Below are 21,276 nucleotides of genomic sequence, written 5' to 3'. Positions count from 1 at the left end.
CAATTCATCCAAAATCCCTGTGTTGTACCCTCTCTCCATGAAGTGAAGCTGGACCAGGTTGCCATGTGCCTCATTCCTATATGCATTTTGTGGGATCTCAGGACTCATGACAAGAACACCCGGTTCCAGTCATGGGTGGCTGGCTAATTAACACATGGATCCTTCATGTGGGGTAGCTGGAGTTCACATATATACTGAGCAGTGCTGAGCTGTGGGGTCACTATGGCTTCTGTTGACTTTGCTGGGACCCAGCCCAATGAACTAAATGGTAAATCATGAGCCTTCTGGCTTTGGACTAATATCATGCATTGTTTGTACCATATATATAGGCACTGCTTACAAGTGTGTTTATGAGGTACCTGTTTGGAACCTTGCAGCAGTTTCAAAAGAAGTAAACTGCATCAATCCTGAATTAATTAAATCTATGGGTACGATATGCAAACTGCTACAGCTATGTTTATTTTGTAGTCAATTTTTTTTTCAAATTTGCTTCTCACTTCAATGTGCTCAAGTTTTGACAGTAAGGATGAGGGCAAGAGACTTCAGGGAAAAGAAATTGGGGAGCTCACAGGGCAAAGGGGCTACCTGACACCTTCCCCACCCCTCATTTTCCCCAGGGGAACCTTCAGTAATTAGATTTTACACCTGGAAAATTATATTAAATTTATAAATTTGCCATATATAGAATCTAATTACTAGGGGGTCATTTTATATTCAAGTAAATATGGTATATTAGAATCATAACTATAACTACCTGATGGGCTCAAATATTTTTAGGGTTTCTTTTTTAATTTAATTTTTACTGTGTAAGTTGAAAAATATTCCTTAGTACAGGTCATCAATTAAATTCCTATTCATGTTATTAAATATATAACTAATACCATTATAAATTCTAATATAGGCATGTTTGCTGGGATTTGTTTCATGGAGTTAAATGCAGTGTCTTGCACACATCTTAAACCATTTGTGTAGTATCTGCAGAAGACTTTGCACAAGAACTTGAGAGTTTTTCATGGGGGGATAGTTATTTCTTTTTTGTAGAAGATATCTACTTGCACTTGGTGGAGTTCCTGCACTATAAACGAGAAGGACCCATGCTAATTTATTATTTGTTAAGAGTCCTCTGTTTTGATACTTTCCAACCTCCATCTGCTACAGTCACATTTTTTTGATCTACCACAGTCTTTCTGTAATCTCTTTTTATTTAAGCCTATTGAGGAATGGTTAGTTTGAGGTGGATAAGGGCAAACATTTTTCAGTTGTTTGCTATCTTAATTTATGTGTTAGTTTCCTGGCACATAGGATGGCTGCCTATACCTCAACCTTAGAACATGGAGAAAAATAAAAATAATAAATAAGAATTAGCCAGGAATATCCTATGTTTCATATGTCAGCTTTCGGCAGTGAAGACTGTGCAGTTCCAAAATAGATCATTTCTATCACTAGAGTGCCAGAACTGAGACATCCAGCATTCTGTGTCATTCACTTTTCTCCACTTGCCTTGTGACTCAGCACAGAGTGCAATACAGCTAGCAAAAAAAAAAAAGATTTGTTGCAGTGACTTTCCACAGTCTTCCACCCAAATGTCTAGACACCACAGCAATAGCAACATCATCTTTCCCCACTAAATATCTAAATACTTAATAATGAAATAAGGTGAGGGAAAAATTATGGCTTAATTTTCCCATCAGGAATGTGTTTCATTGAAATAATTTTTAACCAAAAAAATGTAAATCATTCACAAGAAAACCAGTTCCAGCTATATCATTTCTGGTAACTTCTATATTTGCTTTATATACTCTATATTCTTCTACATTAATCTTCACCTGTTTATATTTTATACTGCATCACGATATTTTGATGTTATAGAAGATAAATATTTTAGTATGACTATTTTGATGTTTCCCAATTGAAATATTTAGTCTTTCTGTTCCCTGAAAAAAATACATTTTATCCTCATCTCATTTTGTGACAAAAAGAATTAAATATTGGGATTTTACACGAGAGAGAAAATCTGTTTTCAGATTTATGATTCCTTAATATGTTAAAAAAAAACAAATCACCAGACTACATATGGAACACTTCAGATACATGCAAATGTTATACTTAGATCAGGCTAACTAGGGTTAGGTCAATCTAAGTATGGAGCTGTACATAACACTGAGGGAATTTAGATCAGGCAAAAAAAAATAGCTGGCCTAATCTAACTTGCCAGATAGGTTATGGCTGGAGGGGCAAGCAGCCTGATCTGGGGTCAAGGACCAGAGGACTAAGGGCTGTAGGGCCAAGCAGCCCAGTCTGGAGTCAAGGACCAGAGGACTAAGGGCTGGAGACATTGAGGGCAGCCCAGCCTGGGGTTAGGCACGCTGAGAGCTAAGGCCTGGCCCAGGGCAAGAGACACAAACAATCTGCAGGGCTGAGACCAAGAGACCAGTGGGCCAGGACTGGTGGTCTGCAGCCAGAGGCAAGGGAAGCTAAAGTCAAAAGGGCTGAGGCCTCTACAAAGGAGAAAATGATGTACAGAGTAACATCTGTGAGGTATGGGTGTGGCTGTCGGGGTGGAAAGAGGCTTCAGATTTGTCCCATAAGGTGAGCAGAACATAAGGAACTGTTATGGAAACAAAAAGAGAGAGAGCACTTAGGCTCACCAGCGTCTGAGGGCAGCCTCCCCTCATTAAGTTTTACAAGATGTAGCAGACGAGGAACCAGGGTGGGACCCTGGGAAGCGAGGGGAGAGTCAGGCAGGGTTGAGGCACCCCCTTGGAGGCGTTACAGCAGCCCCAGGCTCCTCACTTGCTACAGGGCACCAGTTATCATTGTTCTGCCGGATTCAGACTAGAGTCAAAAACCTGGATCTCTCACATCCTGAGAGAGACTAGTTATTGTTTTGGGGCTGGATTCTCTTTTTCTGTGAGGCTTGCTGAAAAATGTTAGAAGGCTCTACTATGCAATGGGGATTTTTTAGAAATCTCAACTAGTTTGTGGGGCAGAAAAATGTACTCTGTTTAGCAGATAGGTGGTTACAGATAAACCTTGATATACTATATTAAGAATTTAGGGCTGTTCTTTCTGACCAATGATAAGTGATTGTCTTATCCCCTAAAGAGAGGATTAATAGGCCTTTTAATTTTATTCATGCCAATTTATTATGAGAATACTGCTTTAGAAGTGTCAAGCCACTTAAACTGAAGAAGAAACTCAGCTTCTTTTGTAAATCTGGATCTCAATTTCTCTAACTAAAAAGGACTAAGGTATTACTGAAGAAGAAACCTTAACTGTATTGCACCAATTTTCTTTCTTTAATTCTATTGGTCATTAATGGGTTATCATTGAAAACAAAAGCTTGTTCTTTCATTTTGGCAAGGGGTTTTGTAAAGCTTATTGTTGTTTTCAAGGTCTGTTAACAAGATTTTGTCATTTTTAGTTTATAGCTATAGCAGCATAGCTGTTGAAACAGGTTATGCATAATAATCTCAGCTGACAGATGGGCAAAGTCATTCCTAAAAAGAATGGTTGGATGATGCTGTCTTGGCTGCATTTACTATGAAAGGACGAGTCATACACGGAGAGCTTGTAAATAAGAGGAGGAACTTTCAGCCTAACCATCACTTATCTTCCAGGAAGATTTAACTTTGCTTCAAGACAGGTTTCTGTTAGTACTTCAACAGTTCAGTAGTTATGTTAATTATCAGTTGTCCTGCAGTATCTGATGTGCAAACTTTAGTTTACTTCTTGATCTATGGCATGGATAGCAATAAATTATAAAGACTTCTTTATGTGCAGAATGTATGTGTAGCTGTATTAGTCATCTGAGACAACAGACCAGGTAAGTAGTGAGGTTATTTAATGGATCAACATAAAAGCTTTTTTCCCTTTAAAATCCAAAAAAATTGTGTGCGCCTGGCTCTTAGTGCAATATCTGATCTAAATATTTGTATTAAACATTCTTTAGTACTCCAGATCACATAACTGTCATTCTGAAGAAAGCTGTCCAGAAAGCTTAGTTATTCCATTTTTTGGAGGGGCTGGAGGGGAGGATTTGCCAAACCTTCTTTGGGACTTTAATTCAAGGAAGTCTGCACCATGGAGTTTAATGTTGAGTTTTGAAATGCAACAATCCTAAATCCTCTAAGCAAAGCTCATTTTAAACCAGCTAAATTTTCACTGATTTCAGGTCAAAACTGCACAACTGCAAAAGGCAGGAACAGAATTTTAATCCACCTTCCTGCACCTCAGTGTGAATGGGGAAAAAACGATTACATGGAAAGTATGCTCTAGAGATCATATTTCCTTTATTTGTATTCCATGTTTTCTCAGTCAGATGTTTTCCACATTGCACTGCTGCTCTATCAGCTTTGTAGCCTGAAATTCTCTAAAACAGAGTGTGACAATAGTCAAATATATCTTCTGGCACAGAATTTAGTAAATACAGAAACTATGGAGCTCAGTAGGACTTTTGAGTCGAGCAGCAGTCAATTTTAAGACAAGGCTGCCTACCTATATAGAAAATTTGTATATGAATTTGGAAACAAGTCTACCATGTTATCTTATTTTCCAGCACTGGTGATTTGTTAAAAATTAATCTACAATCTGGAGGAAGGGACAACCATTCCTTTCATTTCCATTTTGCCTTTGAATTGGCTGTGGTACGCTTCACAATAAGTTATTGCCATAGTTTTAAAATACAAAAGCTGACAACAATGTAGCTTTATGTAGCACTATTGTAAATTACCATGATCACCTAAAGAACATATGTTAAAGACTTTTCCTTTTTAATGACTAAAGCACTTTATGCTGTAGTTTCTCTTGACTTTCTCTAGAAAACTTCTCATTGACTGTTATGACACCTACTGGTATAAAGAGAGTTGGTCAACTCTTGAAATGTCCTCATGCAGCTCTAAAACTACTTCTGACTTCCACAAGATGCCTAAGCTTGTTACATCAGTGATAATCATATAATCTATATTTACATCTCTTGATAAGGGACATCTCAAAATACTGATATACTATGAACATTCCTAAACAATGAAGAAACTACCATTGTTTAAAGTATCTTGATCACAAAAGATATAGACTAAAAATATTTTTACACATGAATAAGATTAATTGATGGTTAGTAAAAAGAATAACACTTCTATAATTCAGTAACTATCGCCTTAAAATACTAAATTCCCTTTTGAAACTTTCTTCATAAATCACCATACTAGCTAGTAACATATATCATCTCCTGAGGTCATCTTAGTGCTTCCTGAGTTTTGGGGAATCCTTTCCATTGAAGACACGACTCTTGCACGGCCAGTAGAAAGACACTTTTCTTCTGTACATTGTGGGTGGGTTTTGCAAAAGAACCTGTGTGACTTTGTAACATAAGCCACATTGGCTTCCTGGAGACAGGTGAGTACCGAACTCTGTACCTCTGGTGCCTTTGAAACCCCAAATTGGAAAGTTATTATTTTTTTGCATTTCATATTAGAGGATTCAGTAAAGTAAATTAAGCAAAGGTTAGCAATGAGACATGTTAAAAATCTTTTTTATATAGGAAATACATGTGGATCATAAATTGGTAGTTCATTAGATAATACAAAAATGATTTAACTTCATTTGCCACTGAAGTCCTGAATATATTAACACATTAAGCATGTTTATTTTGGAATACACAGTCCCTTACATTTCTATCCTAGAGATTCTGTGGATGCTCAGAAGCTACCCGGTTCAAGCTTTAGTACCTAACTGCTGCCTAAGTTCTACTACAGTCCATACTGGTACTGGGAGGTGCCCAAACCCTTTATTTAATCCCTTGATTTAATATCCAAGCATGTTTAATTCACATCAATACCACTGAAGTAATCTAAAAGATTATGACGATGGTGCTTATCTTTTTGTTCTTGTACCATGTGTATGATAAGAGCACTCACCCAGCAAGTGGGAGATATACCTCATCCTGACAGGATTCAAAACCACATCTCCCACTTCCCAGAAGATTGTCTTAAACTACAGCTACAAACCAATTCAGATGATAGAGGCCCTCAACCACTCATTCTTTTAAAATTCTTCTATTGTGCAGGCAAAAATGAAAACTAGGACATTTATACACGTACCTCAGGAATAATGGGAAAGCACTTTAATAAGAGCAAGGCTTGCTCTAATTAAACTGTCTGGAGTATCTCATGTATCATTGTCCCCATGCTTCAAAATGGCAGTGGGGGAACTTTATCTACAGCTCATTGAACAAGCTTTAGATAAAGTGCCCCCGCCACCATTTTGAAGCATGAGGATGCTGATACACAAGTTACAGGAGGCTGCTGGAGCATGGTATTTACCATGCTTCGGCAGACTTGATTAATCAAGTTTGCTCCAACACACTGTAATTACAGCACATCAAAGCAGCCTCTCTGCTTGTGTATAGGGAGAATAAAAAAAGGATTCTGTATCCTAGTAGATATAGCACTCCCATAGCAAGAGAAAGTCCTGAATTTTAGTACCTATAACCAAGGTTATTTCACTTCTTTCCAGGGTAGTGCAAACACTAAGGTGCAACCCAGAGGTCACAAGTTTGAGCCTATAGCAGAAGTGCTAAGGATGCTATTTCTGAGATGTTTTATCATAATAGAAAATAAAATGCATAGTTTTGTATCACAGCTTTAGAAAGATGCGTGAACTGAGGTGAGTTCAAACAAATTGGCAATCACATAAGTTATAGGACAGAGCAGTATAAAGCAATCCTTCAAGTTTATGTACAGTTTTCAAGACAGAGTTAAGGCTTGAAGCCCTCATTGATTTATATATATATATATATATATATATATATATATGGGCAAAAGACTGTTGGAGGAGTTTAACTTACACAGTCAACTAAAGTCATAGAAACACTTTTTGGTGTGCAGTTATTATTTATTCATTTTATATATTCAGTAACTGATACAAAGGAATAGCGCTTTCTAAGCAGGGTAGAGAAAAAATAAGGTTTGCATTGATAAGTTTTGCATTGGGGATGACAGCTGTTAAAAATACAGACTTATTTTTATATCTTGTTAAGAGTCTGAATATTTTTGAAAAATAAAAGCAATTTCTAAAAATAAAGAGAAACCTTCTCCTTATCATTATAGGAGTATCTGATGCCTTCATTCCTTCCACCCAAATGTATGTCTAAAATCTATTTTTTTCCAGAAAGTACTTAAACACGTGAATAATTTTTAGTGAATAATTTTTAGTATGTATGCTAATTCTTTTGACTTCAGTAGAACTATCATCGCTTAAAATTAGGCGCACACTAGAACTTTTTTAGTTAATTTGCTACCCTTAAATGGTGCATCCATACTCAATTTTTCTTTCTACATGTATTACAATATATAATGCCCATTAAAAAATAAGTCAGTGAGAAACCCATTTTGCAAATGATAGACTACTCTGCAATGGTTTCCTTCTGTCAAACTGCCAAAAGAAGGCAATGCCTCTTTCCTCAGAACATTCTTATAAATGAGGCTTTCTTTTATAACTTTGAAATGTCATTATTTTAAATAAAATGGATGTATATTTACTTAATTTATTAAATATACTTGCAAGAAGTAGTTCCTCAATTTGTGCAGCAGCTGCTCATGGAAATTGTCTTTTCAGTAGTGTTTTATCCTCTAAAGTGTATCAAAGTAATTACTTCTAGCCTTATAGATTATTTGCTAGTCATTTTTATTTTTAATATGAGGGGGGTTTTCAGGCTGACAGTTGGAAACCAGCTTAGACTGCTAAGATTCAGGCTTTAAGAACTGATCTTGGCACAAATTTAGCAGTCCACCAGTTGTGTTGCTTTATATTGTAGCTATATTTTATTAGGCCCCATTTTCCACTATATCAATTGCTTGAACATGCAGGCCACAGGGAATCACTCAGGACCACTCAGTGCTAGTATAAATAAGTACAGCATATTTCAAGCTCTTTCATGTTGTGGGTAGTAGAGATATAAAGATCTATAGAAGGGAACTGGTCATTGCAGAAATAAATCCACCATCTCCCTAGCCTTTTCTTAACATGCAGTCTGCTTCCCTTATGCTGAAGGCTATGAGACAGCTGGTTCTACGTCAGTGGAAATTCCCCTTTCTGATGAGAACCTCCAACCTCCTACATGAATATGGGTAGGCAAGTTGCATAAGCAGTCCATATACTTAGGCATAGCAGTCCTACAGATATTTAGTATGGCTTTAATTGTACTGTTATCAATGGTTCTATTAAGAATACATCAAGCCCTGTGTGAGAATGGGCCCATCAGGAATACAGCCTCACAGGTACAGCTACACTGTAATCAGTGGATATCCTTCTGAGAGCAACGACTCCTGTATGAAATATGTAATATAATCTGATTTCATATGTAGCCTTCTCCTGAGGTGTGATTTGAACCTCTGTCCTTTTCTCTCTCATTGCATTTACTATGACCAACATCTGGTGTACTAATCTCTCCTCTTGTGTGAGCTATTTCTTGATTATTATTATTTTTTTCATTCTTGGTACCGGGAGACTCTACTCAAAGTAATGTCATTGTACTAGCTACATTAGGATGCTGCCCTTTAAGCTGACAAGGAATGTAAAGCCCAGTACACAGAGCACAATAAGGTAAATAAAATAAATCCCAGCAAAGGAACAACACACCAAAAATAATAACATAGTATAGGAGGGATTTTAATAAAAACAGGAAAATTGGATCTAGGAATAGAAGGGGTTACAGGTTATGATTTTAGGACTCAGAGTCCACGTCCACACAAGCATGGCTGTATGATTCCCCGGGGACAACTAGCAACGGGACGCCATGCATTGCTGCTAGTTGTTCCCAGGGAATGCCTGTGCCACGCATGCTCCGGCGCATAGCAGGTTATCCCAGGTGGGATAGGGGAGGGTGGCGCCATCACTGTGCTGATCCTAGCAGCCTTACCTGGGGTCCAGGGGCCCTCTGGGGCTTCAGCAGCAGCGATCCTGCAACTCAGAGCTTGGCTGGCAGCTGGAGTATGGCCCCGGCTGGCCAGTCTCTAGTTTTGAGCTCCCCCACGTGCACCATTCCACTTAATTTTTTTGTTCAGGTGCTTTGACCCCTGGATATCCAGAGGTTAAAAAAAAAAAACCCCACGCTGCTCCCTTGCAGCATGGAAAAAAGCTGAATGTGCAGTATGTGGTACTGCAGATGTGTCTGTGGCGCCACATACTGTACAGCCACACTCATCTGAACACAGACACAGGCTCTATCTTCATGAGCAGGAATGTGTTTCCCCAGGGACAACTAGCAGCAGCAGATATTTGTGCTGCTGCTAGTAGTCCCCAGCCATGCCCCTGCAGAGCATGCAACAAATTGCCCCGAGTGGAGTAGGAGAGACTGAGGTTAGCATCTGGGCTGACCCCAGCAGCCTTACTAGAGGGCCTGGGGGCTTTCTGGGGCTGCAACAGCAGCAATCCAGGTGGACAGAGCCTGGCAGGCAGCCAAAGCATGGCTCTGGCTGGTCAGGCTCTATTTTGGGGTGGCACTTGCTGCAGCCACATGTGCCACCCTACTTTTCTTTTTTGGCACATTTTTTTCTTGACACTGGGATCTCACATGCACTTGCAGCACATTCAGTCTGTGGGGATGCAGCCACAGAGCCTTCCAAACCTAGGTCCATCCCCATCCCCTTCCCCTTCCTGAGGCAGGCCAAAGTTGCATGTCCAGAGATGAAGTGCTGGAATGGCTTAAAATAAAGTCTTTTAGCTTCATTCCTGGGGCAGGATACTCTGCTGAAAACTTACTGGTTTTCCTGATATTTGGTAGTAATTCTGGGGTGAGGGTGGAGATACGATAGCTCAAATAAAAACACCTCCTCCATCCTTATTCAATTTTACACTAAGTTGGTCAGGTATCTAACTAAATGCATTTTATTTAAAAATATTTTAGTATTCATGTGCATTGCTTTATTTTTGTTACTAAATTTACTCTAGACAGATTTCCTACAGTGAACTGCCTTTAACATCTTAGTAACTGAAACAAGCTGTGAAATACAGATATATCAAGAGAGCAGTTATAGTCAGAAGAGTTCTTTGACCCACAAGATGTTAAACTGCTTTTTGATCAGCTGCTTATAGAATGTTGTATTACATTGTAATCCACAGTTTTTCTTGCAAACAACTACCTAGCCTATCAGTAATGGACTCATTGCCTCTACCGGGTTCTAAATTTTGAAGCATTAGAGAAGCCAATATCACATTTTGATCCAGTTAATCAAATTCAGACTTGAAAAGTACACAGCAATGGCACATTAATTCAATTTTGGTCTCTGATAATCTGTTTGATTACCTATGATTTGCAATGCACTACCAGATTGTTTTCCCCTTTCCACCAGGAAGGGTTGATTTTTATTTTTCATTCAGTTACGTTTTTGCCTAGACCCTAAGGTCATGTCCAGATGAGTGGGAACGTATGTTCCCCCAGGGACAGGATGCCACTGCTGCTTGTCCCAGGGAATGGCCATGCTATGTGCACACCAGTGCATGGCAGGTTACCACAGGTAGACTAGGGGAAGCTAGGGCTGGCAACTGTGCTGGTCCAAGCACCCTTATCTGGGGCCATGAGGGCCTCAGGAAACTGCAGTTGCAGTGCTCCTGCAGCAGGAAGCCTGGTTGGCAGCCAGAGCCCCCTGCACAGTGCAGGGAACTATTACATGTGCGGTGGGTGGCACCACAGATGGGCCTGTGTTGCTACATAATACACCTCTGTGCTCATCTGAAAGCAACCTAAATCTTTCTCACAAAGGTAGCTCTCAGTAGAAAAGCAATTGAGTTTAAACGTTTTGGGTGTGTCCAGGCGAGTGCATTTGTGCAGTTTCCGGTGCCTCAGAGCTGTTCAAGGTGCCACAAACCTCATGCGGCATACATACAACCCTTCACTATGTTGCTAATTTGTAGCACAGTGTCAAAATTTCACACCAGGAGATCCTGCTCTCCAAAAAGGCAACATCAAAAAAACCATGGTGTGGTATATGTGGCAGCAGCATGCACTGCCAGAAACAATGCCTAGTCATCCAGACCCAAACTCTGGCTGCCAGCCAGGCTCTGTGTGACCAGATCAGCACTGCTGCTGCCCTTGAGTCCCCCAGGAACCCCAGGTAAGGCTGCTGGGACCAGCACAGGTGCTGCCCTAGCCTCTCCTACTCCACCCAAGATAATTTAGTGCGTACCAAAGCACGCATGCAGAGGTGTGCTCTAGGGCACAAAGCAGCGGCACAAATATGTGTTGCTGTTTGTGCCAAGGCAAATGCATGCCCCCGCATGTGGGGATATGTCCTTTGTGGAGAAAAAGATAAAGAAATGTATGATAGCACAGCTATCAGCATGGTGTCAATTACTATAAATCTTGCTTATTAACTTTGTATTTGTATAATTTTAATGAAATTATTTCTATTTAGTGTCATGAAAAAATTCTGATAGAAAAAACTGACAAAAAATATATGCCAAAACAACTCTCAGGATTCCATGTCATTTTCCAGAACAAGAGTACAAGGCCATTGGATTTGTACTATAACCATAAAACAGTTGCTACTGGGACATTTTTATTAACTCTGGATTGGTGTGATAATAAAGGTTTATTATGATTTTACCTTTGAAATCCTTTGAATCTTAATGAGGCATTTTCCTGTTCTGAATTTCAATAGGATATACTCTGAATGGCATACTCACATAAAATATTTGTGAAATCCATCTAAATATCTTTCAGAGTTTTAAAAAGAGTTATATAATAAGATTTTTTTTTTTTTTTTACTAACAAAACAGGCATTAATTTTCAGCAAAACAAGTGTTCCTTTCAAAAACTTATAATAAGAGAACTCTAAGGTCAAGGCTATATCATAGAGCGCAAGTTGCAGAATAGACATGGCATATTGATGTGGTGCCTAAATCCTATTAAAAGTATATTTAGCCTGTGGAACAACCTGCAGCTCCCACTGCAGATAGCTCTTTTGAAAACAAGACCATTTAGGCTCCCAAAGGTTTAGAAGCTTAATTCTACATTCTTGGTTGATTTTTCAGGAATCATGCAGAACTAAGGAGTCTGCAAGTGGTCTCCTCCATTTTGATCAGAAATGATAATATGGGTCAGAGACAACATAACTGGTTTCAAATGCCTCATGTAGGATCCTCTTAAAGTTACACCTCCCCACATCTTCCATTCTCAGCCAAACATAGCCATAGTAACAATTAACAATGTTAACATAAATATGAAATTTCAAATATTCATAACCAGTCTATTAACTAAACTATCATTACTTACTTAGTCTCTGCCATGTGCCATACTATCATTTGGACCCACTGGTCTCCCTTGAGACCTCAACACTCATGTTGACAGGTGGTGGGGAAATTCATTAATTCTAGCTATGCCAATATCTTTGCTGAAAGCATCTGCAGATAATTTACTTTACTCTTACTATCCCAGTACCTTGGGACTGGGGCTTCTTTAATTAACTCCTTTAAGTTTCACAAATTGATTTCCATCCCATATCCCCTGGATATCTTTGCATAGTTTTGCTTTCAGATCACTGCTTTGGTCAGCTAGATCAGGTATAAGTTTCCCAACATAGGTCAGCATTATAGGAAATCTTTGTTCCCCTTCCTTCTTTTCTGTTGCAAGCCCATCACTGATGGCCTTAAACTTACTGTTATTCACTCTTTGCAGTGCTAATCTCTCTCCTGAAAATGCATATTCCTGTTTCACAGTTTTCCACTCTTATTTGTTTAGATTTAGGCCAGAAGTCCTGGTTCCAAGTTGCTTAGAGCCTCTCCTCTAATGATCTTCTATTGTTTTTCCCCAGGTCACAACATCATCTACATAAACCTTAGTGCTTTCTAGACCAGTGGTTCTTAACCCTTTTTGTACCAGGACCCATTTGCAAACATTGATGGCCAGTCCAGACTCAATGCCCCTCACTTCTGACCCCTGTTCCCAGGCCCCAGCACCCCAGTGTGTGGGGCACAGGAGGGTGAGTGGGATAGGGTGTGTGGGAGGAGCGGGGAGGGAACAGACAAGCGGGGCCCAAGGAGCCCCACACAGGCTGGATCTATGCCAGCCTGTAAGGGAAAAGCTGTGGTTACCCAAGTTTTTGTTCTTTAAAGGAAAATCTAAAGTTTGTTTCTAAAGTTTGTTTGCGACCCTTTCATATATTCTTGTGACCCATGGATTGAGAAACACTGTTCTATGCCATTAATAATCTGTTGTATTGTTTAGTGAAAATGGTAAACTGAGGAAAATACATTTCCCCAGGATATGAAAAGGTATTGAATGTGGACAACCATCAACTTTTATTTTCCAAGGGCACCTGCTGGAATTCAGCTGACACATTTGGAGTCAATGTGTAAGTGAAGAGTTCAATATTTCTATCCCTACAATGACCACACTAGTTGGCTCTTCTACTTACACTGTGATTACCAAACCAAGCTCCTGAATTTCTGGGAAGGGCAAACATTGTAGCTGGATCCAGACGTGTAAGCACATCTGGTTTGTGGCACCTCAAACTTCTTTGTGGCACCAAAAATTGTATATGTTGTACATTAAACTGTGCTCTGCACTGCTAATTTATAGCACTAGTGCAAAATTTGCTACCGGGATTTCCTGGTAGCAAAAAATAAAACATCAAAAAGGTGGTGAAAAGCATACTGAAATGCCATGAGTCAGGATAAACATGGTGATGGGGAGCAGGCAGCCCAGGACTGCCTGCTCCCCTGTCTCTACACACTGCAGAGGTCCCATCTCAAAGCATCCTGAACCCCAGCCAGCTACTCCCATCTCCGCATGCGTCAGCGCAGAGGCTCTGCTATGAAGCCTCTACGCTGAGGTACATGGAGTCCCCAGCTCAAGGCACATTTCAACCCAGCCAGCCAGCTAGCTGGGGTGCAAGGTGCCTCAAAATTGGGACTCCATAGCATATGGAGACAAGGGAGCACACAGACCTAGGCAGCCCTCTCCATGTGCCGCTCCTCAGCTGGCTGGGGCACAGTGTGCCTCAGCACGGGGGCTGCCTACTGGACCCCAGCCAACCCCCAACCCTGCAGCACATGGAGCAGCAGGACAATGTGTCCCACTGCAAAGAACATGAACAGGGGTGTGCACTGCAACACTATTTGTGCTACTGCAAATACATGCTCCTGCTCATGTGGACGCGGCCTCTGATTACATGAATCCTGGCATAATTGTTCTTTTTCAGTTCTGTTCTATACTCGGATCAGAACTTTGCTCACCTCTGGAAAAGTTTCTCAAATTCTTCCTCGGATGTTTTAATCCCCTGCCTTACCAGTGAGCATATCCTTTTAATAAGATCAAGGATGAGTAGTTTATTTCTTGCTGTTACCATAAATTATATCTTACCAATCCACTGTTTCCCTGCACAGCTAATTCATGTACTACCTTAATGAGTATTAGTTCACCATTGTAAGCCCTGAATTTCATTTACCTTCTAAGGCAGGAGCCTTTTTCAGTTTTATGATCAGTGTTTCTGAAATCATTTATGTCCAACATAGAAGTAATAAATGTCCCAGTTTATTTTAGATGAATAGTCCATCATATGCTATAACACTGTCCTCCTATGACAAATTCCCCATTGGCTAGTGATGCTGTAGGCATCTTCGTTCTTCATACAATGCACGTTCTATTGGTGCATGTGAACACTTCTAAAATGATTAAATCCATTGCCATTCATGTGTCTTTTTCCAAACACTAAGCATATTCTCTCCTTGTGGTGAATACTAACATGTGTGCAGCTTAATTAACTGTGTTTTTAGATTTAGATTTGAGCTCTGTATACTTTTATCACAGAAAAGCAAGGGGTTTTGGTGATGCATGCTACTGAAACAACAGTATAGTTGGGAGAGATGTTAGCCAAGCTACTGGCACCACAGTGCCTTTCTTCAGGTCTTGAAAAGAAGCAGTTACAGGGGGTGGAGGCTAAGTTAAATGCCAGATCAGACAGTGGCTTGTACTGGTCCAATCAAAGATATCACCAAAATACTTGTGCATTTCCTGGACCATCACAGCTACAACAACACTCCAACTGTATTTTGTACCACAAGTCTTTTGCAGTATTTCAGATCATCTGTAACATGCAGGTGTCAGTCTTGTAGTATTTTAGATTATCTGCAACATCTAAAGGTCAGAGCACTGCCCACCCTTCATGGAATCAGGGAATAACCTCAAAGGTAGTCTACTCCCTTGATCAAGGATCATTCCTGTCCAGCCCCTCCCAGACAAATGTGTGCCTAAACAGCACTTGGAAACTTCCAGTAACACATTTTACAACCTCTCTAGGTAATCTGTTCCATTTCTTTACCATCCTTATAGTTAGAAATTTATTTCTAATATTTAACCTAAATCTCTCTTATACTTTAGGCCCATTATTTCTTGCCCTTCCCCTTGTGTTCACAGAGAATAATTCAGTGCCACCATCTTTATAACAATTCTGTTTTCCACCTATATTGTTTTCAAAACCTCTGTTCATTTTTGTTCCTTTCCTCTAGACTCAATCTACTTTGTCTATGGCTTTCTTATTTTCTGGTATCCAAAACTGGACACACAATCCAAATAAGGCCTCACCAGGTAGAACAAAGTGGAAGAATCATTTCCCATGATTTGCATATGACATACTGTTAATACTTACCAGGCTATTAGCCTGTTTTGTAACTATTTTGTTGCTTGCTCATAGTCATCTTGTGATTCCCATAGCTGCCATTTCCTTCCCTGCAGTACTGCTTAGACAGTCATTCACCATTTTATATTTGTGCCCTCTGGGGTGAATATAAATCAGTCTTGGGGGTCTTACAATGTTGCAAGAGTAAATAAATATGCTTTGGATGCGGTACTTTAATATGGGTCTAGCATATTCCTGGGGAGTTTCCTAACCACAGAGTTATGGATTCAGTCATATTCACCCCATCTCTGGTCTAGTGAGTATTTATGTACTTATACCAAGCAGAACAGCTCCATCAGGAAAGAGATACTACCTCTACCCCAGAATAGCCTGATAATTATGGCAGTCACCTGAAATGCAGAACATCAGAGCACATTATTAAGCCTATGTCTCATTTTAGAAGAGTGCTCAGAACACCAGGCTCATGGCTTTCTTACAGGCAGTGTTTGGGGGTTTTTTTCACAAAAATCTTTTAAAGGTTTCAGTTTTGTCCTGATATAGCTTACAAAAGCTGTCCCTCAGAGGTCTACTTAAAAGTATTTGAATACTGCAAATCGTTGACTTCAGTGATTGCATTGACTTCAGTGGACTTTGAAATAGCCCATATATTTAGGTGTATGCATTTAAATATCTTAAAAATTCCATTTAGCTTAAAAGGTAAGGCTGTCCATTGAAATCATGTAAAAGAGTTCTCTGCTTGCTGCCCTGGTTCTCCACAAAACACTGCCTTAGCTTTAGTATACTCCATGAAACCAACCCAAACTATGTCAAAGAGCTGTACTTCCTTCGCAGCAATGGCCTATTGGCCTCCCTTCACAGTTCTCTTGTTTAGCTCCATGGGGCTGCCAGCTTCAGGAAAAGACGACTTTCTTGGCAGTTGAGCTGAGACTGGAACTAGGTATTAGAAGACAATCACAAATCTCCTTGCCTTCAGACAGCAGAGGAAAAACATATTTCTTCATATTTCTTTCCTTTCTCTTCATTTTAAAACAGTAAAAGTAGTAAAAGAAATAAAAGCGTGACAAGGGAGGAGAAAAGGAAAGAGAAAAGCAAGTGTATAAAACAGGAGAAGAAATGATAGAAAAGCAGAAATATTTAAAACCAATATATAATAATAATAATAAAGGACTGGCCTACTCTTGTAGAGAAATGGGGAGGGGGCAGGTGAAACTAGAGCTCTAACTTACTGTGACCTACTTATCATCATTGTATGCCTGCACTTTTTAAAAGGAAACTCTGAGGCAGAGAGTTTCTTTTTGTCCGTGTTGGTCCATGACTATATACTACTAAGTAGAAATAATAGTTATAAAATATAAGAAAATGAAGACAAATTGTATTATGAAACGGTATCGACTCTCTAGCACTGAGGAAAAAAACCCAATTATCACATCATACATGTGAGTTTCTAGAGCAGCATCATAGGGTAGTATCGCTCCTATCCCAATTCCTTCCCTAAACAGAGTCAGCTGATACAATTCCTTCAGTTTTTACTTAGGTTTATACATTATGAGAAGCAGTAGAACTTTGCAGTACTATTATATCATTGCATTAAATCTGTACAAGTATATTTTTTATAACTTAGGTATGTGAAAAATAAGGTCCATGAGCCAGATCGTTGTGGAGCCCTATCATTTGGCCAGTGGTGCTGTCCCTAGGTCTTGGGCTGGGGCACCATGCCATATACGCATGGTGCACAGAGGCTGAGTGCACTGCATGTGGCATGTGGGACCATGGGTGCATGCGGTGCTTGACACTAGTTCTGCACACCTGTCGCAAACAGCACCCTCATCAGACTGGTCTCAGGCACTGCATGTGGCCAAAGCCAGTCTGGCCCAGCGCATGATGTTGGCTTGGCACATGCCAACATCAAGCACAGGAGGCACTACTTCACAGTCAGGGCGACCAGGATCTGGAATCAGCTTCCAAAGGGAAGTGATGCTGGCTCCTACCTTCGGAGTCTTTAAAAGGAGGCTTGATAATTACCTAGCTGGGGTCATACAAGCTTAAACTTACCAGGGGTCATATAAGCCCAGTATTCATTCCTGCCCAGGGCTGGGGGTTGGATTTGACGATCTGCTTAGGTCCCTTCTGACTCTGCACCTATGAACCTATGCTGCCCAGTGTGTGGGGTGTCCAGCAGCTCCTGTGTCAAACTGACCCTGCACACTGGATCCACACTGTTTTGAAGCAAGATGCACTTAGATAAAGAACTGAAATCAAATTCTGTGGCATGACTTGCAGTTTTCAGGCAACTCCCTTTGCAATGAAAAATGCATTTCCTAGTTAGAATGGGTGAGGAAAAATACGGAAGTAAGTCAACATAGAGCAAAAGGTAGGGTTCAGCATGCCAGGTATCTGATGAATAGAAGGAGCAGATAAAGTGTAAAAATGATTAGGCCAGATCCTCAATTCATGCAAATAAGTATAGCTCTGTTGAGGTCAGTAGAGCAGTGCTAATTTATACTAGTTAAGGATCTGATCTTAGATTGAAAGGGCTCTTAAAAGACAGATCCAACGAAAAACAAATTACAAGCAGTGCCAGACCGTGCCAAGGGAAGTAGGTTGAATTAAGAAAGAAAAGGTACATATCATTAACATCAAGTAAGTATGTGACAATATCAGCCTTAAGTTATAGAGATATGGGAACACGTATGTGAACACTGAAGCCTGGAGACAAGCACCAGTTATTTTAAAATCCCTTTTGTATGAATGAAAAATGTTGGTTCTTACCATTCCAGTAGCTATATTTCAAATCTTGAAAGAGATTTGTGTGTTTCAGTTAATGAAAGGTAGAGGAAGTTCTGGAAATTAGTTTACAAAATCCTTGCTTGGTTTCTTGACAGAACTTAATGGCTTTCCTGAATTATCCTGAGTATTCCTCATGCTCTTTCACCACAAAGCTAATGTGACATGCTCCAGAATATCTTCTTTTGCAGAATATGACAACACGTTCTGAACTTGAAATATTTTAACTGTGCTGTATTATATTGTTTTTCTTCTTACAGGTTGACCTCCTTGTTCCTACGAAAGTGACTGGCATAATTACACAAGGAGCTAAAGATTTTGGTCATGTACAGTTTGTGGGTTCTTATAAACTTGCGTACAGTAATGATGGGGATCACTGGACCATATACCAAGATGAAAAACAAAAAAAGGATAAGGTAAAGTAACAAGGCAATTAATATTTGAGTTGCATTTTACAGAAAGCTAAGATTATAGTAACATCAGTGCTGCTAGCATGCAGGTTAATGTATGCTCTCTGCTTTATGTGGTTCCTTATGCTTATGGTTCTGCAGATAAAAGTCAAGGTGACTAGAAAGGAATCATAACACAATGACATTCAAAAATACTGTAATATTATACATATCAATGCAATGTGTCAGATTCAAAGCTATTAAATGTGGGACATAAAACTTTATGGTTCTCCATTTATTGGAATTATTTTTTTCTCTAACTCCTGTGTGGAATACATATAAATAGTTATTTGTTTTTGTTTTGAGAACAACACAACACGTCTGCTCAGAATTTGATAAGCACTCACAGAAAAGCAGCTATTCCATGAAAAAAATGCATTTTAATATACCTTTTGCCTAATAAAGGTATGTTAATTTTTCTAGAATTTTACCCATCTAAGTCTACAAATACCCAGAAGTTATATATCTTCATATACCACAGCACTGCAGACATAAATATAAATAATAGAATTATACAATGCTTCCTTTGCAAATCTTAAAGGGTAGACCTACACAGGAGTAGGCTCACTGCCTGATTCTATATTTTATTTTTAGGATGCTGCTGAATGCACTTTTGCTTTACACTGAATGATACTCTTTATGTTGCAAACACCTGAATTCATTGCACAGTCAACTATTTTTCAGGGATCTTTTTAAGAGAACTATTAAGAATGCAGAGAAAATGGGAAATAATTATTACAACTTTTAACTGGATTACATCTAATCAGAACAAAGATACATTAATTTAAATTCCAGATGGCTTCTCTGTCTAATGCTTGTCTCAAGTTTTCAGTGTTTTCAACGACTATTATATTCAGTTATTAAAAGTTCTGAGAATACACAGAATTGCTTATAAAAGGAAGATTTAATATTCTTCATGTGTATCAATTTTATTTTGTTTTGTATTCTGTGAATAATCTTAGTCAAATTTATCAACATGGGTTTAGGCTAGGATACCTCTGCTAACTTTTTTTGAGATGTCCCACAGATTTCAATTGACTGAAAGGTGCTACTTAGCCTGATTCAGAGGGTATACTAGCCTATACTGTTTTTCTATAAATGTTTTTGTTATCAACATGTATGCATGTTTCTTTAAGGATATTTTTTCAGAGGGAAAACTACTCGACAGCATTGAGATCAAAATGGCACATCTCAGAGGTTTTATGCTATAATAACTTGTTAAATAACTGTTGAAGGACTTCAGATAATAAAAACAAAATCTGTTTATGTAACCACCCAACTGAGAGGGTCCTGGCAGCTTGATTATGGATGGATGTCTAGTATAATTGGTTGGCAGAAAAAATAGGAAACAAACAACATATGAATAGATCACAAATTAATTAGAGAGCTGCAAACTTCAGTACTTTGTACACATATTACATTATATCTGGCATTTTAAAAAATTGCTTCAGAAGAAATGATTTCCCCCACTAAACCTCTAATAGCAAATGGCTACATTGATTATACTGAAAAAGAGCATGCATTCAAGCCTTCAGTAATAAACAGTCACGTAAAAAAACTAAAACTAAATGTAATCGTGCTTAACAGTACTTTTCCTGTTTGTTTGTTCTAGTCTCCAGTATTTGCCAAGGCAATTTAATTTTTTTTCCCCGTTCATCAGATGAATTGTTGATGCCTGTATACACAGACCTTGAGCAAAAATGAAAAGCTCTTAATCACTGTCTTATTAAAAAATCTTGCACTCCATATAAAATAAGAACCTCATTTTGAGTACAATAGATGGAGTATTCCTGAACCAGAATAGACTAGCTAGAGAGAAAATGTGACCAAATCTGTTTAGTGTAGAACTAGAATTTCAATTCTTTGTTTTTGTCTGTAAAAGCATGCCACTGTGATCTTAGGCAAATGACAACACTTCTGTACTGTAGATTCCACTATCTTATTTTAATCCAGAGTAGCTCTTCTGATAATAAATTAATCCAGAGTAGCTCTTCAGATGTTAATTAGAAAATGTGAGTGCCAGAATCTGACATCCATAAGCATTTATGGACATTCCATTGTTTTTTCCATGAAGCGTGACCCTTTGGGTTTATGGAGGACCCAATTCATTGGCCACATTTTGGCCTGTTTTCAAAATTAAATTTACTCATCTGTGTGATAATACCAAAAAAGAGGTGCCATCAAAAATGTTGTGCATTACGCAGAGGGAGAAGAAGAGAAACTATAATCCTGAAGCTGGAAACTGGGGATATTTTAGTCAGAAGAACCACATTAGCTTGTTACCTTTCTGGGTGACTGTAGGATTTGCCAAAAATGTATAAACATTTTCAAATATTCTTTAGTGCTCAATTCTCCCACAGTTAGAAAAATTTACCTGCTGGCTAACCTCTCTTGTTTGATTTAAACCC

The 21,276-nt window shown here is 39.1% G+C and overlaps 1 protein-coding gene across 4 annotated transcripts in view; it reads left to right on the top strand.

Annotated features, from left to right (window-relative positions):
• Positions 1 to 21,276, top strand: part of EDIL3 (EGF like and discoidin domains 3) — a 462,394-nt gene that overhangs the window by 420,734 nt on the left and 20,384 nt on the right. For all 4 annotated transcript variants that reach the window (XM_090038214.1, XM_090038211.1, XM_090038215.1 and 1 more), the window contains one exon: positions 18,680 to 18,835. In XM_090038214.1, the coding sequence (XP_089894340.1) occupies positions 18,680 to 18,835 (156 nt within the window). The remainder of the gene's footprint in view (positions 1 to 18,679; positions 18,836 to 21,276) is intronic.

The sequence above is a fragment of the Crocodylus siamensis genome, chromosome 3, assembly GCF_052110815.1.
Source record: "Crocodylus siamensis isolate JL-2025a chromosome 3, ASM5211081v1, whole genome shotgun sequence".
Taxonomy (NCBI): domain Eukaryota; kingdom Metazoa; phylum Chordata; order Crocodylia; family Crocodylidae; genus Crocodylus; species Crocodylus siamensis.
The sequence above is the reverse complement of the archived record's forward strand: the minus strand, read 5'-3'. Positions and strand labels throughout refer to the sequence as shown.